The sequence below is a fragment of the Ailuropoda melanoleuca genome, chromosome 15 (assembly GCF_002007445.2).
Source record: "Ailuropoda melanoleuca isolate Jingjing chromosome 15, ASM200744v2, whole genome shotgun sequence".
In the NCBI taxonomy this organism is placed as follows: domain Eukaryota; kingdom Metazoa; phylum Chordata; class Mammalia; order Carnivora; family Ursidae; genus Ailuropoda; species Ailuropoda melanoleuca.
Window position 1 is genome coordinate 73501119 of NC_048232.1, and position 20982 is coordinate 73522100.

The following is a 20982-nucleotide window of genomic DNA, read 5'->3' on the forward strand; positions in this document are numbered from 1 at the left end:
AGCATACTCATCTTATAGATAATAAAACTAAAGTCCTGGGAATAGGTTTTAAGTTCCTGCTTAAGGTCAAAAAACTTGTAAGTAACTCTAGTCCAGTGTTTTCTACCACCCTATAAAGCCAAAATTATTTTGCCAGCATGGACCAGTGGAAAGAGCTGGGAGTCAGGAAACAGGTTGTAATTCTGATTTTCTGCAAACTGATGAAATTGGACAAGTCACCTTACCTGGGTCTGTTTTCTCACCTACAAAAGGTGGTTAATAGTATCTGCTCTCCATATATAAAGGTCAAGCTATCATAAAATTAGAATACACATTATTCAAAGTAAGAGACTTTAAGCAAATGTATTTTAAAAGTCTGAATTCTTACGATTTTGAAAGTCCTAAGCAATAGAACAGCTGTTACTGAAAACTTTTAAAACAATTCTTTTGAAATAAAACAAGATTAGAAAGAAAACAGAAGGAAATGAACGTAAAGAAAAAGAAGCTAATGCTTTAGGGGTTTTGTTTTTGTTGTTTTTTGTTTTGATTTTCACCAGAAATTAATCTCCCAGTAGCTTAACTTCACCCTGCTTTGGCTAGACTGAATTCTGGTAATTCTATATATAGACAAGAAACTACCCCTAATACAATTTAAGTACTGAAACAAAAGGCTTGAAAATATTGTGGATCAAGTCTTACTTTTAGTAAGATTCCCTAAATTTCCAGAACCTAACCAAAAAAGTTAGCTTAACACTTGTATAATCACCTGACATGAGAATTTTCTATTTTTTACCTTGCTGGTGATATAAGGGTAAGAAGATGGCAATTATAAATTAAAAAGAGGGGTGCCTGGGTGGCTCAGTCGTTAAGCGTCTGCCTTTGGCTCAGGGCGTGATCCCAGCGTTCTGGGATCGAGCCACATCAGGCTCCTCTGCTGGGAGCCTGCTTCTTTCCTCTCCCACTCCCCCTGCTTGTGTTCCCTCTCTCGCTGGCTGTCTCTATCTCTGTCAAATAAATAAAAAATCTTTAAAAATAAATAAATAAACAAATAAAACCAAGTCTTTATGATTATGATTTCATAATAAGCTAGTTCTCTAGTGTTAAGTTCTTTATAAATAAATACAAATAACGATACCCTGACTGAAAAATTCTAAGGTAGTTAATTTTTAAAATCTTCTGGCTCTTTCAAAGTCTATAGCCAGCAATATACTATGTCGAACATATGGTTATATTTGTATTGCCACAGAAAAAGTGAAGGAATTTTTTTGAAATCTGAAACTTTAAGAAATTTTAACAGAGGGACTGCTTTTGAAATTCAGAATTCCTAGAATCCTTGTTACTCAAATGACAAGCCAGTAAATACTCTGCATGATTTCCAGAAAGCAGTTTCTCAATTTAATTTACAGAAACTAATGAATACCTAGATTATTTTCCTGATCTCACTGGAAACTCTACCAGAGTACACAAGGCCAGGAGACAACCTCAGAAAGCCTGTTCTATACTAAGACTTATACATATCATATGTAAGTATATCTGAAATAAGACATTCTAAAAGCTTATAGATAAATTTTCTCTTTTTCCTGCACTCTTGGTGGGAACGTAGCCTGGTGTGGCCACTCGGGAAAACAGAATGGAGGTTCCTCAAAAAGTTAAAAACAGAACTACCCTACAATCTAGCAATTGCACTACTGGGTTATTTACCCTGGGAATACAAGAATACAAACTCAAAAGGATACATGCATCCCAGTGTTTATATCAGCATTAGCTACAATGGCCACTATGGAAATAGCTCAAAAGTTCATCAAGTGATGAAGAGATAAAGAAGATGTGGTCTGTGTGTATACACACACACACACACACACACACACAGGAATATTACTAAGCCATAAAAAGAAAGAAACCTTGCCATTTGCAATGACGTAGATGAGAGTACCATGCTAAGTGAAGTAAGTCAGAGAAAGACAAATACCATATGATTTCACTCATATGGGGAGTTTAAGAGACAAACAAATGAACATAGGGAAAAAAGAGAGAGAGGCAAACCAAGAAACAGACTCTTAGCTGTAGAGAACAAACTCGTAGTTCCCAGAATGGAGGTGCATGGGGGGAATGGGTGAAACAGGTGAAGGGGATTAAGAGTACACTTCTCCTAATGAACACTGAGTCAGATATGGAAGTGCTGGAGTGCTGTATGATACACCTGAAACTAATATTACATTGATGTTAACTAACTGGAATTTAAATACAAACTTAAAAACTTTCTCTGTTCATGTTATAATGAACAGTAGCCTGTGAATAAAAGTAGTGAACGTGGAAAATAAATTATCTGAAGGTGCAAGACCGCAGGGTGGACATTTATAATCTACTTACCCTGTAGAAGAGATGCAATGAACGCAGTTGCTACACTGCCAGAGCACAACAGGACAGAATGGTCAAGATAGGATTTCCCCTCTGGAATCCAGCCCAGTATAATCGCTGCCACAGCTGCTAGAAAACCAACCACTGTCGCTTGAACCTAAACATTGTTTCAGAAAATCCAACTGAATTATTCATTTCACAAACAGTTTTTACTTGATTATGTAAATACCCATACCAAAAGTCAGAAGAAAGTAGTGCGTCCGGTCATTGAGCTGCATCATTACCTTTTGAAGAAGCCGCTTATTTTAGTTTTAATATTCCCTAAGGCGCTGAGTTCTCAAACTGCCATAATCTGGTGCCAGTGCATATGGGAAGGGGTCCAGGAATCTGGTTTTATCAAGCACCCCAGGTGAGTTGGATGGTGTAACCCACAGATCATCTAAGAAGATACCACCCTTAAGACTTAAAGGTATCCAATCCTTATAACTGAAGTTTGACTCCAGAGGCAGTGGTGGTAAGAGATTGGATTTTATGATCAAATGATAGGAGTGTGCCTCCTGGCTGTATCACCCAATCTTGTGGCAAGTTATTTAAATTCGTTCATTCAACAAGTACTTATTGAGTATCTAGGGGTGCCTGGGCTCAGTCAGTTGAGCATCTGTCTTTGGCTCAGGTCATGATCCCAGGGTCCTGAGATAGAATTCTGCATTGGGCTCCTTGCTCAGCAGGGAGCCTGCTTCTCCCTCTGCCTGCCGCTGCCCCTGCTTGTGCTCTCTCTCTAGCAAAGAAAAAAAAAATAAAATCTTTAGAATCTATACAAGGCACTTGGTCTTGGGCCACACGGTACTCAAAATAAATCTACCCCCTGTTCTCCCCCCCGCTGTTGGTGGGTGGGTGGGACAGACATTAAAAAGTAACCTCACAAATAACCAGTCATGGTCTGGAAAGTGACAAGAGTAATATCAAATTTGAAAATTGAGATTTCAGTGAGTTACATAAATAGAAAAGTGCTTCCCACAGTGCTGGCACAAAGCAAGCCGGGCAACTAAAGAAGGTAACACTGACTGGGAACTCTTAGAATCCTATTAAGTACAAGGTGAGAACTAAAGAAGCCCTGGGGCGCCTCGGTGGCGCAGTCGTTAGGTGTCTGCCTTTGGCTCAGGGCGTGATCCCGGCGTTCCTGGATCCGCNTGGGAACTCTTAGAATCCTATTAAGTACAAGGTGAGAACTAAAGAAGCCCTGGGGCGCCTCGGTGGCGCAGTCGTTAGGTGTCTGCCTTTGGCTCAGGGCGTGATCCCGGCGTTCCTGGATCCGCGATCCCAGATCGAGTCCCACATCAGGCTCCTCCGCTGGGAGCCTGCTTCTTCCTCTCCCACTCCCCTGCTGTGTTCCCTCTCTCGCTGGCTGTCTCTCTGTCACATAAATAAATAAAAATCTTTAAAAAAAAAAAAAAAAAAAAGAAGCCCTAAGGGAATCCAATTCACAGATTCCTAATTGTGCTTGTGTCCTGGACTCCTTTGACAGTCTGGCAAAAATTTTGTAAAGATTCTGTTCTCTATGAAAACACAGACGCACACAAGATTTGAGAAGAATCTCTGGGTGCTCACAGACGCTGTGAAGCTGATCCATGTGGTGGAAAACCAGCGCCATCTCTGGCTCCCATCCTGACCAAAGCTGCAGGGAGGGAAGATGACAAGGCAAGGGTGCAGACGAAGAGTGGAAAGAAAAATTGAAAGCTGGGATGGAAGTTCTTAGAATGATGTGATGAATAATTTACACTACCACTTGTATTACTTGGTAATAGGTTAGAATATTTAAAGAATAAAATGGAATATATTTTCAAATTTTAATTTATATATTAATTTATAGTAGCCTTCTTGTTGTTAAATATTTATTACCCCTGAGTAGGTTCCTACAATTTCAAGCTGGAAGGGAACATTGACATCTCTAATGCAATACTGTGATTCAAAAGAAAGGGGCGAAGAAGCCCAGAGAAGTTAAGTAAATTAACAAAGTTTATACAGCTGGTTAACGTTAGAGCTGAGATTAAATCCCAGACTTATTTCTAACCCTGAGATCTTAGAAGCAGCTGCACAGATTTTTTTTTAAAGCCCATATTCCAAAAATTCTTTTATTTCTATGTCTTCAAAATGCAATACATGAAATTACTTTTCTGCAACCATGTTTCTCAATATGATGTCCCAATTAAGCTAACATTAAAATTAGTGAGTGTTCCTTAAGCCCACTTGCTAGAGTGTTACTAGTAACAATAACAAATTAGGAAAAACTCATTTTAAATAAACATATGACTATAATATATAAGATTTACTTTAAAAAAATCAAAGTAGAAAAATAAAACCTAAGCAATGAAGTGCTAAATATTTGTTTGTACAGATACTAACTCAAATACTCAAATTCTGGCTCTATAACACATGATTCAAAATTTATGTATTTTTCTCTTTTTATCATTTTCATATTTGGAAAAACCTGATCAATTTCTAGAGACAGAAAACTTTTTAGAGGTCATGAGTATCCATTTATTCTATCACTTTTTCATGGTACTAAATTATTGTTTTGGGTCCCCTGAAATAATTAGCTGGTAAACTTAATAGCACCAAGATTTATTCCACTCTTACAAGTAAAACCCAAGATGTATAAACCCAGGATCTGTAAACAAATATATGCATCACTTACCTGCTTTAAAGCCAAGTTGCCGATTATGAGGTTCCACTTTTCAATGGGCGAATCCATCTTCCCAATATTTACCTGTTAAAATAGATACTTTCATCATCTATCACTGACTGATCTATATGCTTTCACTGTTTAAACAAGTATATGAAGTCTTAGAGCCAAAGATAATTCTTTAGTAAATCTGATGAACTCACACTGTACTTGAAATATAATTCTGAATTCACTACCAGTCTTGTATCTCACACTTAGCTTGCCCAAGATGTTTAGAACAACATTTTTTTAAATTTAATTACTAGCTCACAAGAACTTGTGGACCAATTAGTACACTGTTTACAATTAACATCATCAAATGTTATCCTAACACTCCAAATTTTGTGTACTGACGCCCAATATAAATAATTACATAATTTTGAGCTGCTAGCATTATATTCGTATCGTGAAACTAATGTAATTTGAAGAATTAGTGACCAGAAAACCCAGGATTAAACAAATCATTTGTATGTACATAATTTATATTTGAGTCAAGACTAAAACTGCTAGCAATAAAAAATTCATTCGGTTCATATAAATTTTGATCGTGTAACTCACTATTAAAATTTATACATCTTTCTGCTAAATGGAAGAATACGCTCTGAAAGATTATTATTCAATTGCTCTATAAGCAAAATCGCTACTTTTCAACCATTTAGGATTCAAAACATGTTTATCCAAATCTGCTGAGTTTTTCTAATGCAATCATTTGGAAAGCAGTGAACGATCTTTATTAATAAAAAAATATACTGAGCTGGGTTTCAATTATTCATCATCTGCTTGGTTGTGGAAGATAGGTGAATGGGTAAAGTGGGAGATACATGAGGGTTGTTATTTGTGGGTACTTTATGGACAGACTAGAGTTTAGCTCACTGGCTTCAGACCAGCAGTGCTACGTCAACATTTCCACTACCAATTTGGAAAACAGAATTCTCGAACCTCCCTCTGGGCTCTAGTTTCAAAGTACCCAGCAATGCAAATATTAAGATTTCTCAGTTTTTCAGTATAATTATTCATGCTGCCTTTATTTGCAGATTTCTTCCCTAAGCCTGGAAATCTACATTATTCATGAAATTTGTGTTTGTAGCTCTAACAACTTGGGTTTTTGCTTCAGTGAGTAAAAAGGTACAAGCAATGTTTAAAGAGTGAATCTATTTCAGGTTTAGTGTTCAAGAAATAGGCATGAGAGAAATTGGTATTATTTTTAATAACTTTTAGAAAGAAGTCTGTAGGTATGGGAAGCAATCGAAAATGATTCCATGACAAAGTATTAGACATCAAGACTCCAGAATTGCTTGATGATCAGTAGAGACGGATTACACATATCCTAGGGTCTAGGAGAAGGTGAAGAAAGGTGAGTCACAGAATGAATGGATGCTATGAATTAAGTAGGCCACTGTGCCAAATTCACTTGGTACCATTGCCACCGGTCCCTTCTAAAGCCCGGAACTACCTTCCTCAAAATCCTCTTTCTTAGAGCTGCAGGTTACAGTCTGCCAGCGACAGGAACTTGCCTAAGATTTGGAAGGCAGAAGCGAAGAAGAGGCCATTATTTCTGTAAGGTCTTGGTAGTCAGACAGAGTTGGCACCCAGAGGTCTACACTGCAATGCACCCATGCCTTCTTCCCCTGCTCCAGTGCTTCAGGCTACCTCTCTGACCCTCCCATCACAGACCTTTACTTCGCCCACATTTGTGTCAGCCCAAATTGGTCAATTAAATTTTTTTGCCACAATATATATCATGGTAGTTCCACTGACCAAACCCATACTTATAGAACCACATCACACTATTCAATTAATCTGTTTTATAATTGATGAAGATCACAATTTCTAAATCCCTTCCAGATCTCTAAGTCTCTGAATCTAGAGTCCTTTTAGTCTAACATGAATAATAAATAGCAAGTTAATGTATGATGTGAAATAAAACATATTTCACATTTATGAAATATAATTTATGGTGTGAAATCACAGTGTATTATGTGAAATAAACACAAAGTAGAATATAGTCACAAATAATAATCATTTTTTTTTATAAAGCAAAGATTTTTAGAAGCAAGGATTTTTAAAAAAGAGAAAAGAGAAGTGTTGATCCAAATTTAACTACTTAGGGAAAATACTTATGGAATGGGCATGCATTTGGGGTGAAAGTGGGAGTTCAGCAGGATACAGAAAATTGACCTTTGTTGCCTCCACAGTATAAAAACTGAACCAAAAATTGGGCTACTATAGTGTCCAGTGGCCTAGGATTAATATGAACCATCGAAATTTTTCCAGGGTAGAGAAGAAGAATGAGTGTACTTCTAAAGGCCGTTGCTAAACCTACTTTAATTAGATTAACTGACCTGATGATACTCAGCTAGGAAAAACTAAGAACTTGCAAGGTGACAAAATATAGTGGGATATGATCTGATAAAGACGTCTACATAACCCAGATTAATTAATTTTAAAGTACTAGAAAAATAGACCAATATTTTTGCAAAGATACTAGCTAGTTTTAAAGGAAAGAGTAGAGCTGATGTGGTCAGAGCCTGAAGATATGTTTTGGCCAACGCAGTGGTTTTAATTTTTTGAATCTAAATGCCTTAGGTTGAGTCTGCAGTCTCTACCTTTTATAAAATTTATAAAATTTTATAAAATTTATAAAATTTATAAAATCACTACACCCCACTTCTTCATAGAGGTATATGTTACTTATCTGACCTGAAGCACAAGAGTTATGGATAGGCTTTAAGATTTATTGGGACTAAAGATAAAAGTGGGTTGGAGTGACCTTGAAATTATAGATTTACAAATACTGTAACTGATTTTGGAAAAATACATTTAATATGTAAATAGTTGAAACAAGGGTACTGAAAGTCTCCATTGAAGTATTGGTCATATATATATGACTGAGCCACCTAGGCACCCCAATATACACCCCAATATACACTGGGGTGCCTAGGTGGCTCAGTCGCTTAAGCATCTGCCTTTGGCTCAGGTTATGATCCCAGGGGTCCTGGGATCAGCTGCTCGTTGGGCTCCCTGCTCAGTGGGGAGTCTGCTTCTCCCTCTCCTGCTGCCCCTCCTTGCGCTCTCTAATAAATAAAATATATAAATATATATATATTAAATACGTGCTCCCCCAAAAAAGGTATATAAAAAAATAAACCTGAATGTTAACCATTGTTATTTCTGAATGATGGGCTTGTGGATAATTTTTATTTTCTTCTTTGTTCATTAGTGAATTTTTCAAATTTTCATCACTGAACATGTGGCACTGTTATAATCAAAAATTTTATTTAAAAACACACAACTGGTGAATTTAAAAATTTGGCAACTAGAAAAGGAAATAATCTCAGCTTTTTGTCTATGATTTCTTTCTTAAGATTCCCTATGCAGTTACTCATTAATACATACATTTGTTTAACTCTCTGAACACTTTTTCCTTTAGTTCTTTGAGCTTGTTTACACTAGATGCTTTGAAAGATTCTGTTAAAACCAACATCTGGGCCTACTTTCAGTCACTTTCCATTGACTGAGTATGAATCTCACTTTTCCTAAATATGAATCACACTTTTGTGTTTCTTCCTATATCTAATAATTTTTGGTTAAACACTAGACAGAGTGATAATGTGTTTCAATGACTCCGATAATGTTATGTTCTTCTAAGTATTACTGGATTCCCTTCTAATAGGCAGTTAATTTGCCTAGACGCAAACTACAGACAGACTCTTGTCTCTCTCACAGTGTAGAGTAGCTCATACCTTTGCTTTTAGCAAAGCTGGTTCTTTCCGCTACCTGCTATTGCTTTCTAGCCTAGCCATTTGGGGATCATCCCTGCACCTGTGTAGTTTCATGGTCAGCCAAAAATCTGAGCAGTACTTGCACCCAGATTTTGGGGCTCATGCTTTCTACTGTTCTCTTACTGTTGAGATTTCTCCATAAATTTCTACCTGTTCTGTCAGCTCCGAGTTCTGTTATCTAGTAATCCAACACAATAAAACTTCCACTTTCTGCCACTAGATCTATGTACAAGTCACAAAAGGCATTTGGTCAAAAAAAAAAAAAAAAAACCCAAAAACTCACAAATCTTAGCCAATGGATTTGTCTTTAAAGTATAGGTCCCACTCAAGTTTCTGTCTAATTGGTTTTTGGTTTTTGGTTTTATTTTTTTATCAGACTCCCTGACCTCTGTCACCTCAAACTGGTCAGACTGTAGGTTTTCTGCCACATGAGATCCAAGGATTGGGGAAACTCCCTCAGGCAAAAAAGCTATGAACACTGCAGTTCTTACCCATTGTAGACTAGTCTTTTGAGGGTGAACTCCGCTTCTACCTGTTTTTGATCACTTTCTATTGCCTTCAGTTTGTCTAGGTTCTCTAACTGTTAATCTCTGGAAAGGTTCACTCATTACTTCATTCTGCCATTATGATATCAAACCTTATATNCTTCTACCTGTTTTTGATCACTTTCTATTGCCTTCAGTTTGTCTAGGTTCTCTAACTGTTAATCTCTGGAAAGGTTCACTCATTACTTCATTCTGCCATTATGATATCAAACCTTATATTTTTTTACATGCTTGAAATATTTTATAAAACATAATATGGCAAAATGCACATATACATACCTGCATACACACACCCTAATATCTTTCTGAATGTGCAGGGGTGGTGACGATGCTCTTAACCTTGACCGTGGTAGAGGTTTCACATGTGCATACTATGTGCTGAAACTGTAGTTGATTTGTGTCAACTATACCTCAGTAAAGCTTCAGAGAAAGGGGGGAGTTAAAAATCTAGATGACTGAAACAGTTTTATATTAAACATAAGGAGTTCCAGTCCACAAAGCTATAGCTGTGGATTGGTATTTATAACTTAAGAAACATACTCTAAGGGGCGCCTGGGTGGCATAGCCGTTAAGCATCTGCCTTCGGCTCAGGGCGTGATCCCGACGTTATGGGATCGAGCCCCACATCAGGCTCCTCCGCTATGAGCCTGCTTCTTCCTCTCCCACTCGTACTGCTTGTGTTCCCTCTCTCGCTATCTCTCTCTCTCTGTCGAATGAATAAATAAAATTAAAAAAAGAGAAACATACTCTAAAATTAAGAACTAAGAGAAATATTCTTTCATTTGTATCTAACAATCAGACAAGAACTTACTTGTAAAATTTAGAATTATGCCAAATTCAGGAAACAATATTGAGATTGTAACTACATCAAAATTATGCTGTAGTTATTAAAATCATTATTTGGGGTTTAATTGTTCTGTATTTTAGAAGTTTTACAATCTGAGCTGGAAGTCTAACTTAAAATTATTAGGGAAAGGTTTTGCCCACTTTTTCACATTCCTCTATTGGAATGTAAGCTCAATAAAGGCAAGAACATTATCTGATTTATTTATTGCTGATTCCCTAGTATACAATAGCACTTGGCGTATTGTAAGGGTTTGAAAATATTTTTTGGATTTAGAATTAAAAAGATAGAATGATGGGGTGCCTGGGTGGCTCAGTCGTTAAGCATCTTGCCTTCGGCTCAGGGCGTGATCCCAGCGTTCTGGGATCGAGCCCCACATCAGGCTCCTCCGCTGTGAGCCTGCTTCTTCCTCTCCCACTCCCCCTGCTTGTGTTCCCTCTCTCGCTGGCTGTCTCTCTCTCTCTGTCAAATAAATAAATAAATAAATAAATAAATAAATAAATAAATGTAGAATGATAATTTCAGAGAATTAAGAGTTCTCTGAGAAGATGTTTGAGGCAACAGAAATCAGTTTTGTCTGAAGTGGAGAAGTGCTACTCAAATCGTGCTAGGCAATTTCCTATTGGAAAATAGATTTATAGGCTTTAAAAATATGTTGTCTTCAGGACAGTGGATGCCATTTTTGCCTCTTTCATATCTAGCATCCAGAAGGAGAAAATTTTAGACTTCAGATAATAGAACTTAAACCCAACAATTTATAGAATCACTGTAGTTGGATTATTTTCTAATTATATACTACTATTATATATCCACAACAATTACCTACCATAATATATATCTACTGTCGAAAAGATTAAAATCCAGGAAAAAAATTTTCAAGTTAATCATTATAATTTAGAGATAAATTTTGACTCAAGTAAGAGGGCAAGATAAAGTTGATTTGAAGTCAACATTATTCAATCTCCCTTGTTAAAGTAGGAAACCTTTTTACTGAAATATCTTTTTATCTGAGAACATTTAACCTTTACCTTTATAGAATAACAAGGGTTTTTTAAAAAAGATTTTATTTATTTATTTGACAGAGGGAGAGCACAGCAGGTGGAGAGGTGTAGGGGGAGAGAGAGAGAACCAGACCTCTCACTGAGCAGGGAGCCCGACGTAGAACTCGATCCCAGGACCGTACTTTAGTGGCAGGTGGGGCATAAGAGGAAGGGGAGAGGGATTTCATAGGTTGAACTGACAGCCTAGACATTAACTGGATAGAAGGGAGGGAATGATTGGTAAGAAATATAGAAAGCACAGGTAAAGGGAAAGTAATGAATTGTTTTGAATGTACTGAGTGGCGTAGACAATTGAAAATTCAGCTCTGGAGGTCAGGAAGGAGAATGGAGATGCAGGTCCAAGAGTTAGCAATTAGCAATGTGCAAGCAGTGGTGGACTACGTGAAATTACTGACAGAGAACATGAAACAAGGTACTAATTCTTCAGGAAAACCTCAGATCAAGATNATGATTGGTAAGAAATATAGAAAGCACAGGTAAAGGGAAAGTAATGAATTGTTTTGAATGTACTGAGTGGCGTAGACAATTGAAAATTCAGCTCTGGAGGTCAGGAAGGAGAATGGAGATGCAGGTCCAAGAGTTAGCAATTAGCAATGTGCAAGCAGTGGTGGACTACGCGAAATTATTGACAGAGAACATGAAACAAGGTACTAATTCTTCAGGAAAACCTCAGATCAAGATAAAGAAAAAGAAACCAAGAAAGTAGACTAAGAGGAAGTCATGAAACACATGGAAGGAAGATAGTGTGGGGCCTCAACATCAAGGTTAATAAAAAATTTCAAGTAGAGGGGCGCCTGGGTGGCACAGCGGTTAAGCGTCTGCCTTCGGCTCAGGGCGTGATCCCAGCATTCTGGGATCGAGCCCCACATCAGGCTCCTCCACTATGAGCCTGCTTCTTCCTCTCCCACTCCCCCTGCTTGTGTTTCCTTTCTCGCTGGCTGTCTCTATCTCTGTCGAATAAATAAATAAAATCTTTAAAAAAAAAAAAATTTCAAGTAGAGAACAGTCAGTGAAGAGNCCTTCGGCTCAGGGCGTGATCCCAGCATTCTGGGATCGAGCCCCACATCAGGCTCCTCCACTATGAGCCTGCTTCTTCCTCTCCCACTCCCCCTGCTTGTGTTTCCTTTCTCGCTGGCTGTCTCTATCTCTGTCGAATAAATAAATAAAATCTTTAAAAAAAAAAAATTTCAAGTAGAGAACAGTCAGTGAAGAATCCATTGAAGGTGAGGCTCTGGGGACTTTGCTATTAAGAAGTCTTTAACCTAGGGGGTGCCTGGGTGGCTCAGTCGGTAGTTAAGCATCCAACTCATGATTTCAGCTCAGGTCATGATCTCGAGATCGTGGGATGGAGCCCCAAGTCAGGCTCTGCACGCAGCAGGAATCTGCTTGAGATTCTCTCTCTCCCTCTGCTCCTCCCCGCCTCTCTGCTCCTCTCTCTCTCCCCTCTTCTAAAAAGAAGAAGAAGAAAAAGAGGAGGAAGAGGAGGAGGAAGAAAAAAGAAGAGAAGAGAAGGAGGAGGAAGAAAAAATCTTTAACCTAGAGTTGCTTTAATAGTTGATAGAGTATCAGAATTGGAATATAGCTGGCAAAGATTCTCTAGCACTCTGTAAGAATGGTAGTTCTCCACCTAGCAAACTTGAGATCAAATTGTCTAAGCAATGAAAATATAAACTAGATGAATATAGTATGTTATCATAGCTTGATGCCATGAGTTACTACTTTTCCATCTATTAATTTGTTTACTTTTACCCCTCTCAAATCCTGAGAAATTTTAAGTGACTACTACCCAGTATTTAATTTCAGCTAATCCATCAGCCAATCCTGTCATCTCTCTCTGAAAATTAGTTCTGGACTCCAACTATACCTCACTACATCACTGCTACAACCGTGGCCCAAGCCAGCATCACCTCTAGCCTATACTATCGCAACAGACTTTTAACTTGTCTCTCTGCTTTAGTTTTGGCCCTCTATATCTCTGTCTCAACACAATAGTCAAAATAATCTTAAAAATATCTATCGGATCACAGCACTCCTCTTTTCAAAACCTTCCAATGGCTTTTCATTTCCCACAACAAGCAAAGTCCCTACAATGACCCACAAGGTGATCTCATGCCCTGTTACCTTCCCTTTCTCTCACTTGGTCCCAGCCCCATTGGCCTCCATGTTGTTCATTTAACACAGTGGTTCTCAAACTTTGACGTATATCAGAATCTCTGGTTAAAATACAGATAGCTGAGCCACACCCCCAGTTTCTGATTCAGTAGCTTTGGGGTGGGGCTGAGAATCTGCATTTCTAACAAGTCATGTTTATCAGAGACCACACCTCCAGAATCATTGATCTAACATATCAACAGCAGTCCTGCCTCCGGCCCTTGACATTGACTGAGCTGTGCCTATGCTAAATAACCTGAAAAAATAAAAGTAAACAAATTAGTAAACAGAAAAGTCGTAACTCATGGGCTCAAGCTATGATAACATAATATATTCACTTAGTTTATGGTGTCTTCATTGCTTAGAGAACTAAGTAATTTCTTCAGTTTATGACTCAAATATCTTATAATCAGTGACAAAATTCTTGATCTATGGAAGATATCAACTCCACCTCTACCACCCCAAAGAAAGGCCCAGCTAGCTCACTCTGTAGTGAAGATGCTTGTTGATCAACCACTCCCATGGGCTTTGCTTCTAATCGGCTTTGGAGTTCCCCTTTCTTAAATATGAACAAATAAATGTAACCAGACATTTGATGGGAAGGTCTAACATAAAATATAAATGCCACAACAAATAAAGTTCAAATTAAAAGATTAACATTAAATTCATCTTTATTCAGTATTGATGGTAATACAACCAAGTTAAATTAATTTGTACCATGCCCCTTTTTAACCGGCTTCCCTACAGCAGAGCCTATTTCCAAATGGCGTGGCATGTTCCATCTCTTGCTTGAATCTAAACAAATACTGGAGAATGCTCAAGACTGTTGCTTTTAGAAATATTTTGAGATAGGCTAGCCAAAATATCAGTTTTCCGGGCAGAGTTACCAAGTTGCTTAAAAGCTTGTATGCTTAACTATATTTATCAGAACAAAGTTCACTCTCCAACAAAATGAAACTAAAGCTACCTTTTAACTTTCATTCCAATAACTTCCTTTTCCTTTAAATGTTGCCAGTTTTGTTTTTCAAGACCTCTTCTTTATTCCCCTCTCTGGCCATAAACCCCTTGGATCAAGTTTTACCTGGCTGACCCACCAGTTCTTAAAGCATAATGCAAATGTAGATCACTGGGAAAAAAAGATGGCACATGGAACACATGTGTATAATTTCACTAGAATGTGAAATTTAACCAAATTTTAAAAGTTATATTACCATCGCGGTATTACATTTTTTATTTTATTTTTATTTATTTTTTTTAAACATTTTTATTTATTTGACAGAGATAGAGACAGCCAGAGAGAGAGGGAACACAAGCAGGGGGAGTGGGAGAGGAAGAAGCAGGCTCATAGCAGAGGAGCCTGATGTGGGACTCGATCCCATAACGCCGGGACCACGCCCTGAGCCGAAGGCAGACGCTTAACCGCTGTGCCACCCAGGCGCCCCGAGGTATTACATTTTTTAGAAATCATTTCTTAGCACTGAGAGCTACTAGGTCGATCCTTTGGTCACTATACTTCCTATATGTAATACTATATAGATGCCCACTTTATAACGAAGTCATTAGAGAATCAAGATTGGTTTGGGCTAGTTTTGCCAATTTAGATACTTCTAAGAACGATGGTGTTACCAAATTACTGGACTTTCTTTCCTCTCATACAATAACTGATGAAAGATATTTCCTCTTTAATTCTTAGATTTGAAGATTTGGTTGATGGTGACGATGCAATTTCATTGAAGTAATTCCATAAACTGAAGTTTTGTACATTGCTGGATGATGCTTTCTAAATATTTTCAGATAAGTCTAAGACTGCTGTTCCAACACATTTTAAAAAATATTTTTACACGTACTTAATGGCTTCACATGATCGCTTGAGAAAACTGTCTTTAAACCTTGGATCTAAAAGTTTAATGATGGAGTAATGTAACTGGCTTCCAAGATGCAAAAAAGTAAGGAATTTCCATCTGTATTCTATCACCAACACAGTTGTTCAGCTTCCTGGTTACCTTTAGATATGCAAATTTCCCCCCTACTTCATAGATGGGCTCATTCACTATGGCATCTTTTTTTTTTTTTTTGAAGATAATCTAATTTTATTTTTTCCCCCCATGGTGAACAAGATACTAAAATTTTATTTTATTTTATTTTTTTTAAGGTTGCCAATCAGCTGACTTAATTTTTTTTTTAATGATTTTTAATTATATTATGTTAGCATACAGTACATCCCCGGTTTCCGATGTAAAGTTCAATGATTCATTAGCTGCGTATAACACCCAGTGCACCATGCGATACGTGCCCTCCTTACTACCCATCACCGGTCTATCCCATTCCCCCAACCCCCTCCCCTCTGAGGCCCTCAGTTTGCTTCTCAGAGTCCATAGTCTCTCATGCTTCATTCCCCCTTCTGATTACCCCCCCTTTCTTTATCCCTTTCTTCCCCTACCGATCATCCTAGTTCTTATGTTCCATAGATGAGAGAAATCATATGATAGTTGTCTTTCTCTGCTTGACTTATTTCACTTAGCATTATCTCCTCCAGTGCCGTCCATGTTGCAGCAAATGTTGAGAATTCGTTCCTTCTGATAGCTGAGTAATATTCCATTGTATATATGGACCACAACTTCTTAATCCAGTCATCTGTTGAAGGGCATCTCGGCTCCTTCCATGATTTAGCTATTGTGGACAATGCTGCTATGAACGTTGGGGTGCATATGGCCCTTCTCTTCACTACGTCTGTATCTTTGGGGTAAACACCCAGTAGTGCGATGACTGGATCATAGTGTAGCTCAATTTTTAACTTTTTAAGGGACCTCCACACTGTTTTCCAGAGTGGCTGTACCAACTTGCATTCCCACCAACAATGTAGGAGGGATCCCCTTTCTCCACATCCTCTCCAACAATTGTTGTTTGTTGCCTTCTCTATTTTTGCCATTCTAACTGGCGTAAGGTGTTATCTCAGTCACTGTAGCATCTTTAAGCAAACAAAAAAACCCCCTAACTTCATATACTAAGGGTACTACAATTAGTAATAACGATAGCTTAATTTAACATTAAATGGTAGATGGTTCATTGAAGTGAACCCCACTAGCAACGTGATTTTAACCAACATGATTTGGTTGCACAATGGTGAACCCCCAACAGATGTTACAGTGAGAGAATGATGTCTTTTGGGCTTCTAAAAATAACTCAGAACCCTGTTACTGGCAACATTTTAAAAAAAATGTTTAAACTTTCTGGATGACAATTTAACATATGTAGCTAAAGCCTTAGAAGAATGCATTTTTTTCTAAACACTTTAGTTACAATCTCAGAATATGCCCAAAAGAAATAAAAGAATGCAAAACTGTATGTATAAAAGTATTCATTATAACATTGTTTATAATAGCAAAACATTAGAAAGAGCCTATATATCCAATAATAGATGATGGACTAAACTGTAGGAGAGCTATAGAAGGGAAAAGTACATAGCCAATAAAAATAATGACATAGGTCTATATTTATTGATATAGAAAGATGATCATGGTATATCTTCAAATGGGTATCACAGATTTTAAGAGAGAATATATATGATTCTTGATCTTTTTAAAAATATACAGTATGCATCTAGTCTATATTATGCCTAACTACGTATAATATAGTATAGATATCCAAGTACAGACAGATATCCAAGTACAGAAGGATCTATACCAAAATATTAATATATGATTATGTCTAGGTGAAGAATTTGGAGTGGTTTTAAATTTTCTTCTATATAATTATCCCCTTTTCTTCAGTTTTTACAGTAAGCATGTATTATTTTTATAACCACAAAAGGTTTAAATACCAATCAACCAACCATTTAACCACAAAGAATCTCAGTATCTAACTTGTCCCAGGTCTTAAGCACTGATGATAATTGCCAGAATGCCCTGGAGCAAAATGAAGCAAGTATCCTACTTCTCAGGATAAAGGAGAGCCCATAATTCACAAATTAGCTAAGGTAGAGAACTTTAGGGGTATATTATCAGGCATAACTACTTAGCATAACCCTGAGGTCCAGAAATTTGTCAGAGAGAGGAAAAAAACTTTCCTAATAATAAATTCTCCTTCCCAGAAAGAAACAGTATACGTAATCTATATACTTAGAGGTAGGAAAAAACTTACTGCAGTGGATAATCTGGATGCCAAGGTCATTTCCAAGTTCCCTTTGAGACCAAGAAGTGCAGGAACTAAAATGAAAACTTCTGTTACCTTTTTAAACACCTCCCAGTGCTGTAAGGAGAAAAACAAAACAGAATTTTCTGACACTCTTTTAAAAAGTTTAGAAAAAACACATTTCTAAAAATCTCAGCCTTCTTTTCCAATGTTGTATCTACATTTTGAATGACAAGACCGATCATGTATGCAGTGAACATTAAGCTTAACCCTACTGTCTAGAGCTCTGAAGCCTTGAATTGCTTTAGAAGATTGAGTTAAATTGGAAGTGATAGCTGATACAGTCACTATATCCCCAAATACCTCTAGCTTGCTACACAACTCTGATACCGTTAAATTTTACTTTATCCCTTAATGAGGACAGGAGTCAGTGTAACTAGTAGTTAAGAGCACAGACTCAAGAACAAGACCATCTGGATTTGAATCTTGGTTCCAACACTAATTACAACAACCCCTCAGAAAAATTACAGTAATATTATTATTTAATTTCGCAGATGAAGAAATAAAGATCCAGAGAAGTTAAACGATTTTCCCAAGGCCAGAAGATGGGACCAAGGAATGGACCTCGGGAGTTCTGAGTCATCCCATGCTCTGGTCCCCATATTTAGGGTATGAGGCAAGAGACTGCAGTACACAGGATCATTTTTAAAAAAGCACTAAATTGAAATTAGAAAGTTTGTGATTCTAGTCATGGATCTGTCATAACCTAGCTGCATAATCCTGGATGAGTCAGGTGTCTTTCGGACCTCCATTTCTTCCTCCATGAAATGAAGATACTGTCTGCCATGTCTAGCCCTTGGGAAAATACCACGATAATGAAAATAACATGTTAAAGTACTTTATAAAGTGAAAAAAACACACAAGTCACTTACTAACACAATCTGCTACTTTACTAATGCCATTAAGAGGTGACTGTCCCAGTAAGAGACTTTATGGACTAACATATTGTTTTGTGCCAATAAATACCAGGAACGCTGCCTTGTCATTTATACCAAGACAGGTGAGAGAAGTAAAACTTAAACCCATCAGATAAATGAAAGAAAAATACAATTTGTCCCCAAAGTTGCCCTAGAGGTTGTTCCAAACAGGTATAGAACTAGGACCTAAAGAGGTTAGGAAATGTTTATCAGATCAGTCTTTGGTAATATCCTGGTTCAAAGGATTTGCAAGCGAATCCTTCCAGGGTTCAAGCCAGTTAAGGATGAGCCTTTAAAAAGGCCGGGGTGGGGGGCAGTTGATCCCAGATTTCCTAACCTGCCAAAAAACTAACAAATAATTTTGGCCATGTTTTATGATGGGTTAATAATTCTGCTGTGCTAGTGGGATATGCCTCCTTCAGAGATGAGAGTGGTGGTGGTGATAATGATGATGATGATGAAAAAGATAATAATACTAACGAATATTAACAATATTCAACATCCACTGGTTGCTTGGTATGTGCCAGGTACTGTTTTCTTTAGGTTTACTCATTTAAGCTTCACAAAAAACCTATGAGATAGTATCATTTTTAACAACTCAGGAATTCAGGAATACATTTTACCTAGGTCAACATTTTAAGACACTTAATTTTAGAAACATGAGAATATCCAAATATCCCTATCAGTCTAGCTTCTACGCGTCATTACACTTTGGATCTGTTGGGATGAACTCCTTTTAGTTACTCCCATCCTTTCCAAGTTCAATTCAAATCATACTCCCATGAGAATTACTGTGAAGTGACTAACACCTCAGCTTTGCTATAATAAGAACTCTCCATTATTGATTTCCTATCTCATGCCAAATAAATTCTATATTCTTTCCCCTACATCTGCAGAGGTGTGCTTCTAGAAATTCCCAAACTTTCTCAGTTTTCATGACACCCCCTAGGCCAAAAGAAACACCTAAAAGTCCTATTAAGTAGTTGGTCCAAACAATTTAACAAGTACTTATTACCTAACAATTCAGTAGCCATTTGTAGAAATAATACAAATACATTGAAAAAAATATTTTATGTTGTATCACCATAATTATTTATTAATGGGGTGTGTGTACCTGTTGGTCACTGCACAGCTTCTCAAACCTTGGAACTGGACACTGCCACCTTCATTTCTTGTCTATATTGGTTTTCGTGTGACACTTGCTTTTTTTCCCCAGCACCACTGAAAATCTAGTCATCAAAAGAAATGTGTGATGCAATGTGAAAGTGTTGAACCACCTTGAGTCTGTAGAGTGCCCAGGAAATATCACTGTGCTTCCTTCAAATTTTTTTTAAAACCCCACAGCAGCCCTGGAGTGTCCAGAGACAGCATTTGGGATATTTGAGAGTCGTGAACAGCAGTACAGTACTTCAAAGAAAAGGGCTTCGGGCTCAGATTACCTACGTTCGGGTTCTGACTCTTACTACTTTTACTGTGTGACTTGTGTGATGTACTGAAGTTTATTTAACCATTCAACTGTCGGAGGTTACCTGGGTTGTATCCAGTTCTTGGCTACTGTGAATGAAGCAGCTCTAAACATTCATACACAGGATCTGTGTGAACATAAGTCTTCATTCTCTGGCATAAGTGCCCAGGAAGGCAATTGCTAGGTTATATGATAGTTAACATTTAGTTTTAGTTTTTGTTTGTGTGTTTGTTTGTTTTTAAGAAGCTGTCATGGGGGGGCGCCTGGGTGGTGCAGTCATTAAACGTCTGCCTNAGTTAACATTTAGTTTTAGTTTTTGTTTGTGTGTTTGTTTGTTTTTAAGAAGCTGTCATGGGGGGGCGCCTGGGTGGTGCAGTCATTAAACGTCTGCCTTGGGCTCAGGGCGTGATCCCAGCGTTCTGGGATTGAGCCCCTTATCAGGCTCCTCTGCTGAGAGCCTGCTTCTTCCTCTCCCACTCCCCCTGCTTGTGTTCCCCCTCTCGCTGGCTGTCTCTCTCTGTCAAATAAATAAATAAAATCTTTAAAANTTTAAAAAAAAAAAAAAAAAAAAAGAAGCTGTCATGGGGCGCCTAGGTGGCTCAGTTGGTTAAGCGTCAGACTCTTGGTTTCAGCTCAGGTCATGATCCCAGGGTCCTGACACGGACTCCCCCCACTCCCTGCCATCAGGCCCTGCGCTCAACAAGGAGTCTGCCTGTCCCTCCCCCTCTGCCTCTTCCCCAACTCACACATCCACACGCTCTCTCTAAAATAAATAAATAAAATAAAATCTTTAAAAAAAAAAACTGTCAAGGTGTTTTCCAGAGTGCCTGTTCTGTTTTACATTCCCATCAGCAATGTATGAGTGATACCACTTCTCTACATGCTTAACAGCATTTCATAGTTTTACTATTTTTATTATAGCCATTCTGACAGGTGTGTAGTGGTATCTCATAGTGATTTTCATCTG

The 20982-nt window shown here is 37.8% G+C and overlaps 1 protein-coding gene across 2 annotated transcripts in view; it reads right to left on the reverse strand.

The window, feature by feature from the left end:
- SLC41A2 (solute carrier family 41 member 2) overlaps positions 1-20982 on the reverse strand; it is a 102186-nt gene that overhangs the window by 52146 nt on the left and 29058 nt on the right. For both annotated transcript variants that reach the window (XM_034643826.1, XM_011220058.3), the window contains exons 3-5: positions 17583-17690; positions 5033-5104; positions 2350-2494 (exon numbers count right to left, since the gene is read on the reverse strand). In XM_034643826.1, coding sequence (XP_034499717.1) covers positions 2350-2494; positions 5033-5104; positions 17583-17690 — 325 coding nt within the window. The remainder of the gene's footprint in view (positions 1-2349; positions 2495-5032; positions 5105-17582; positions 17691-20982) is intronic.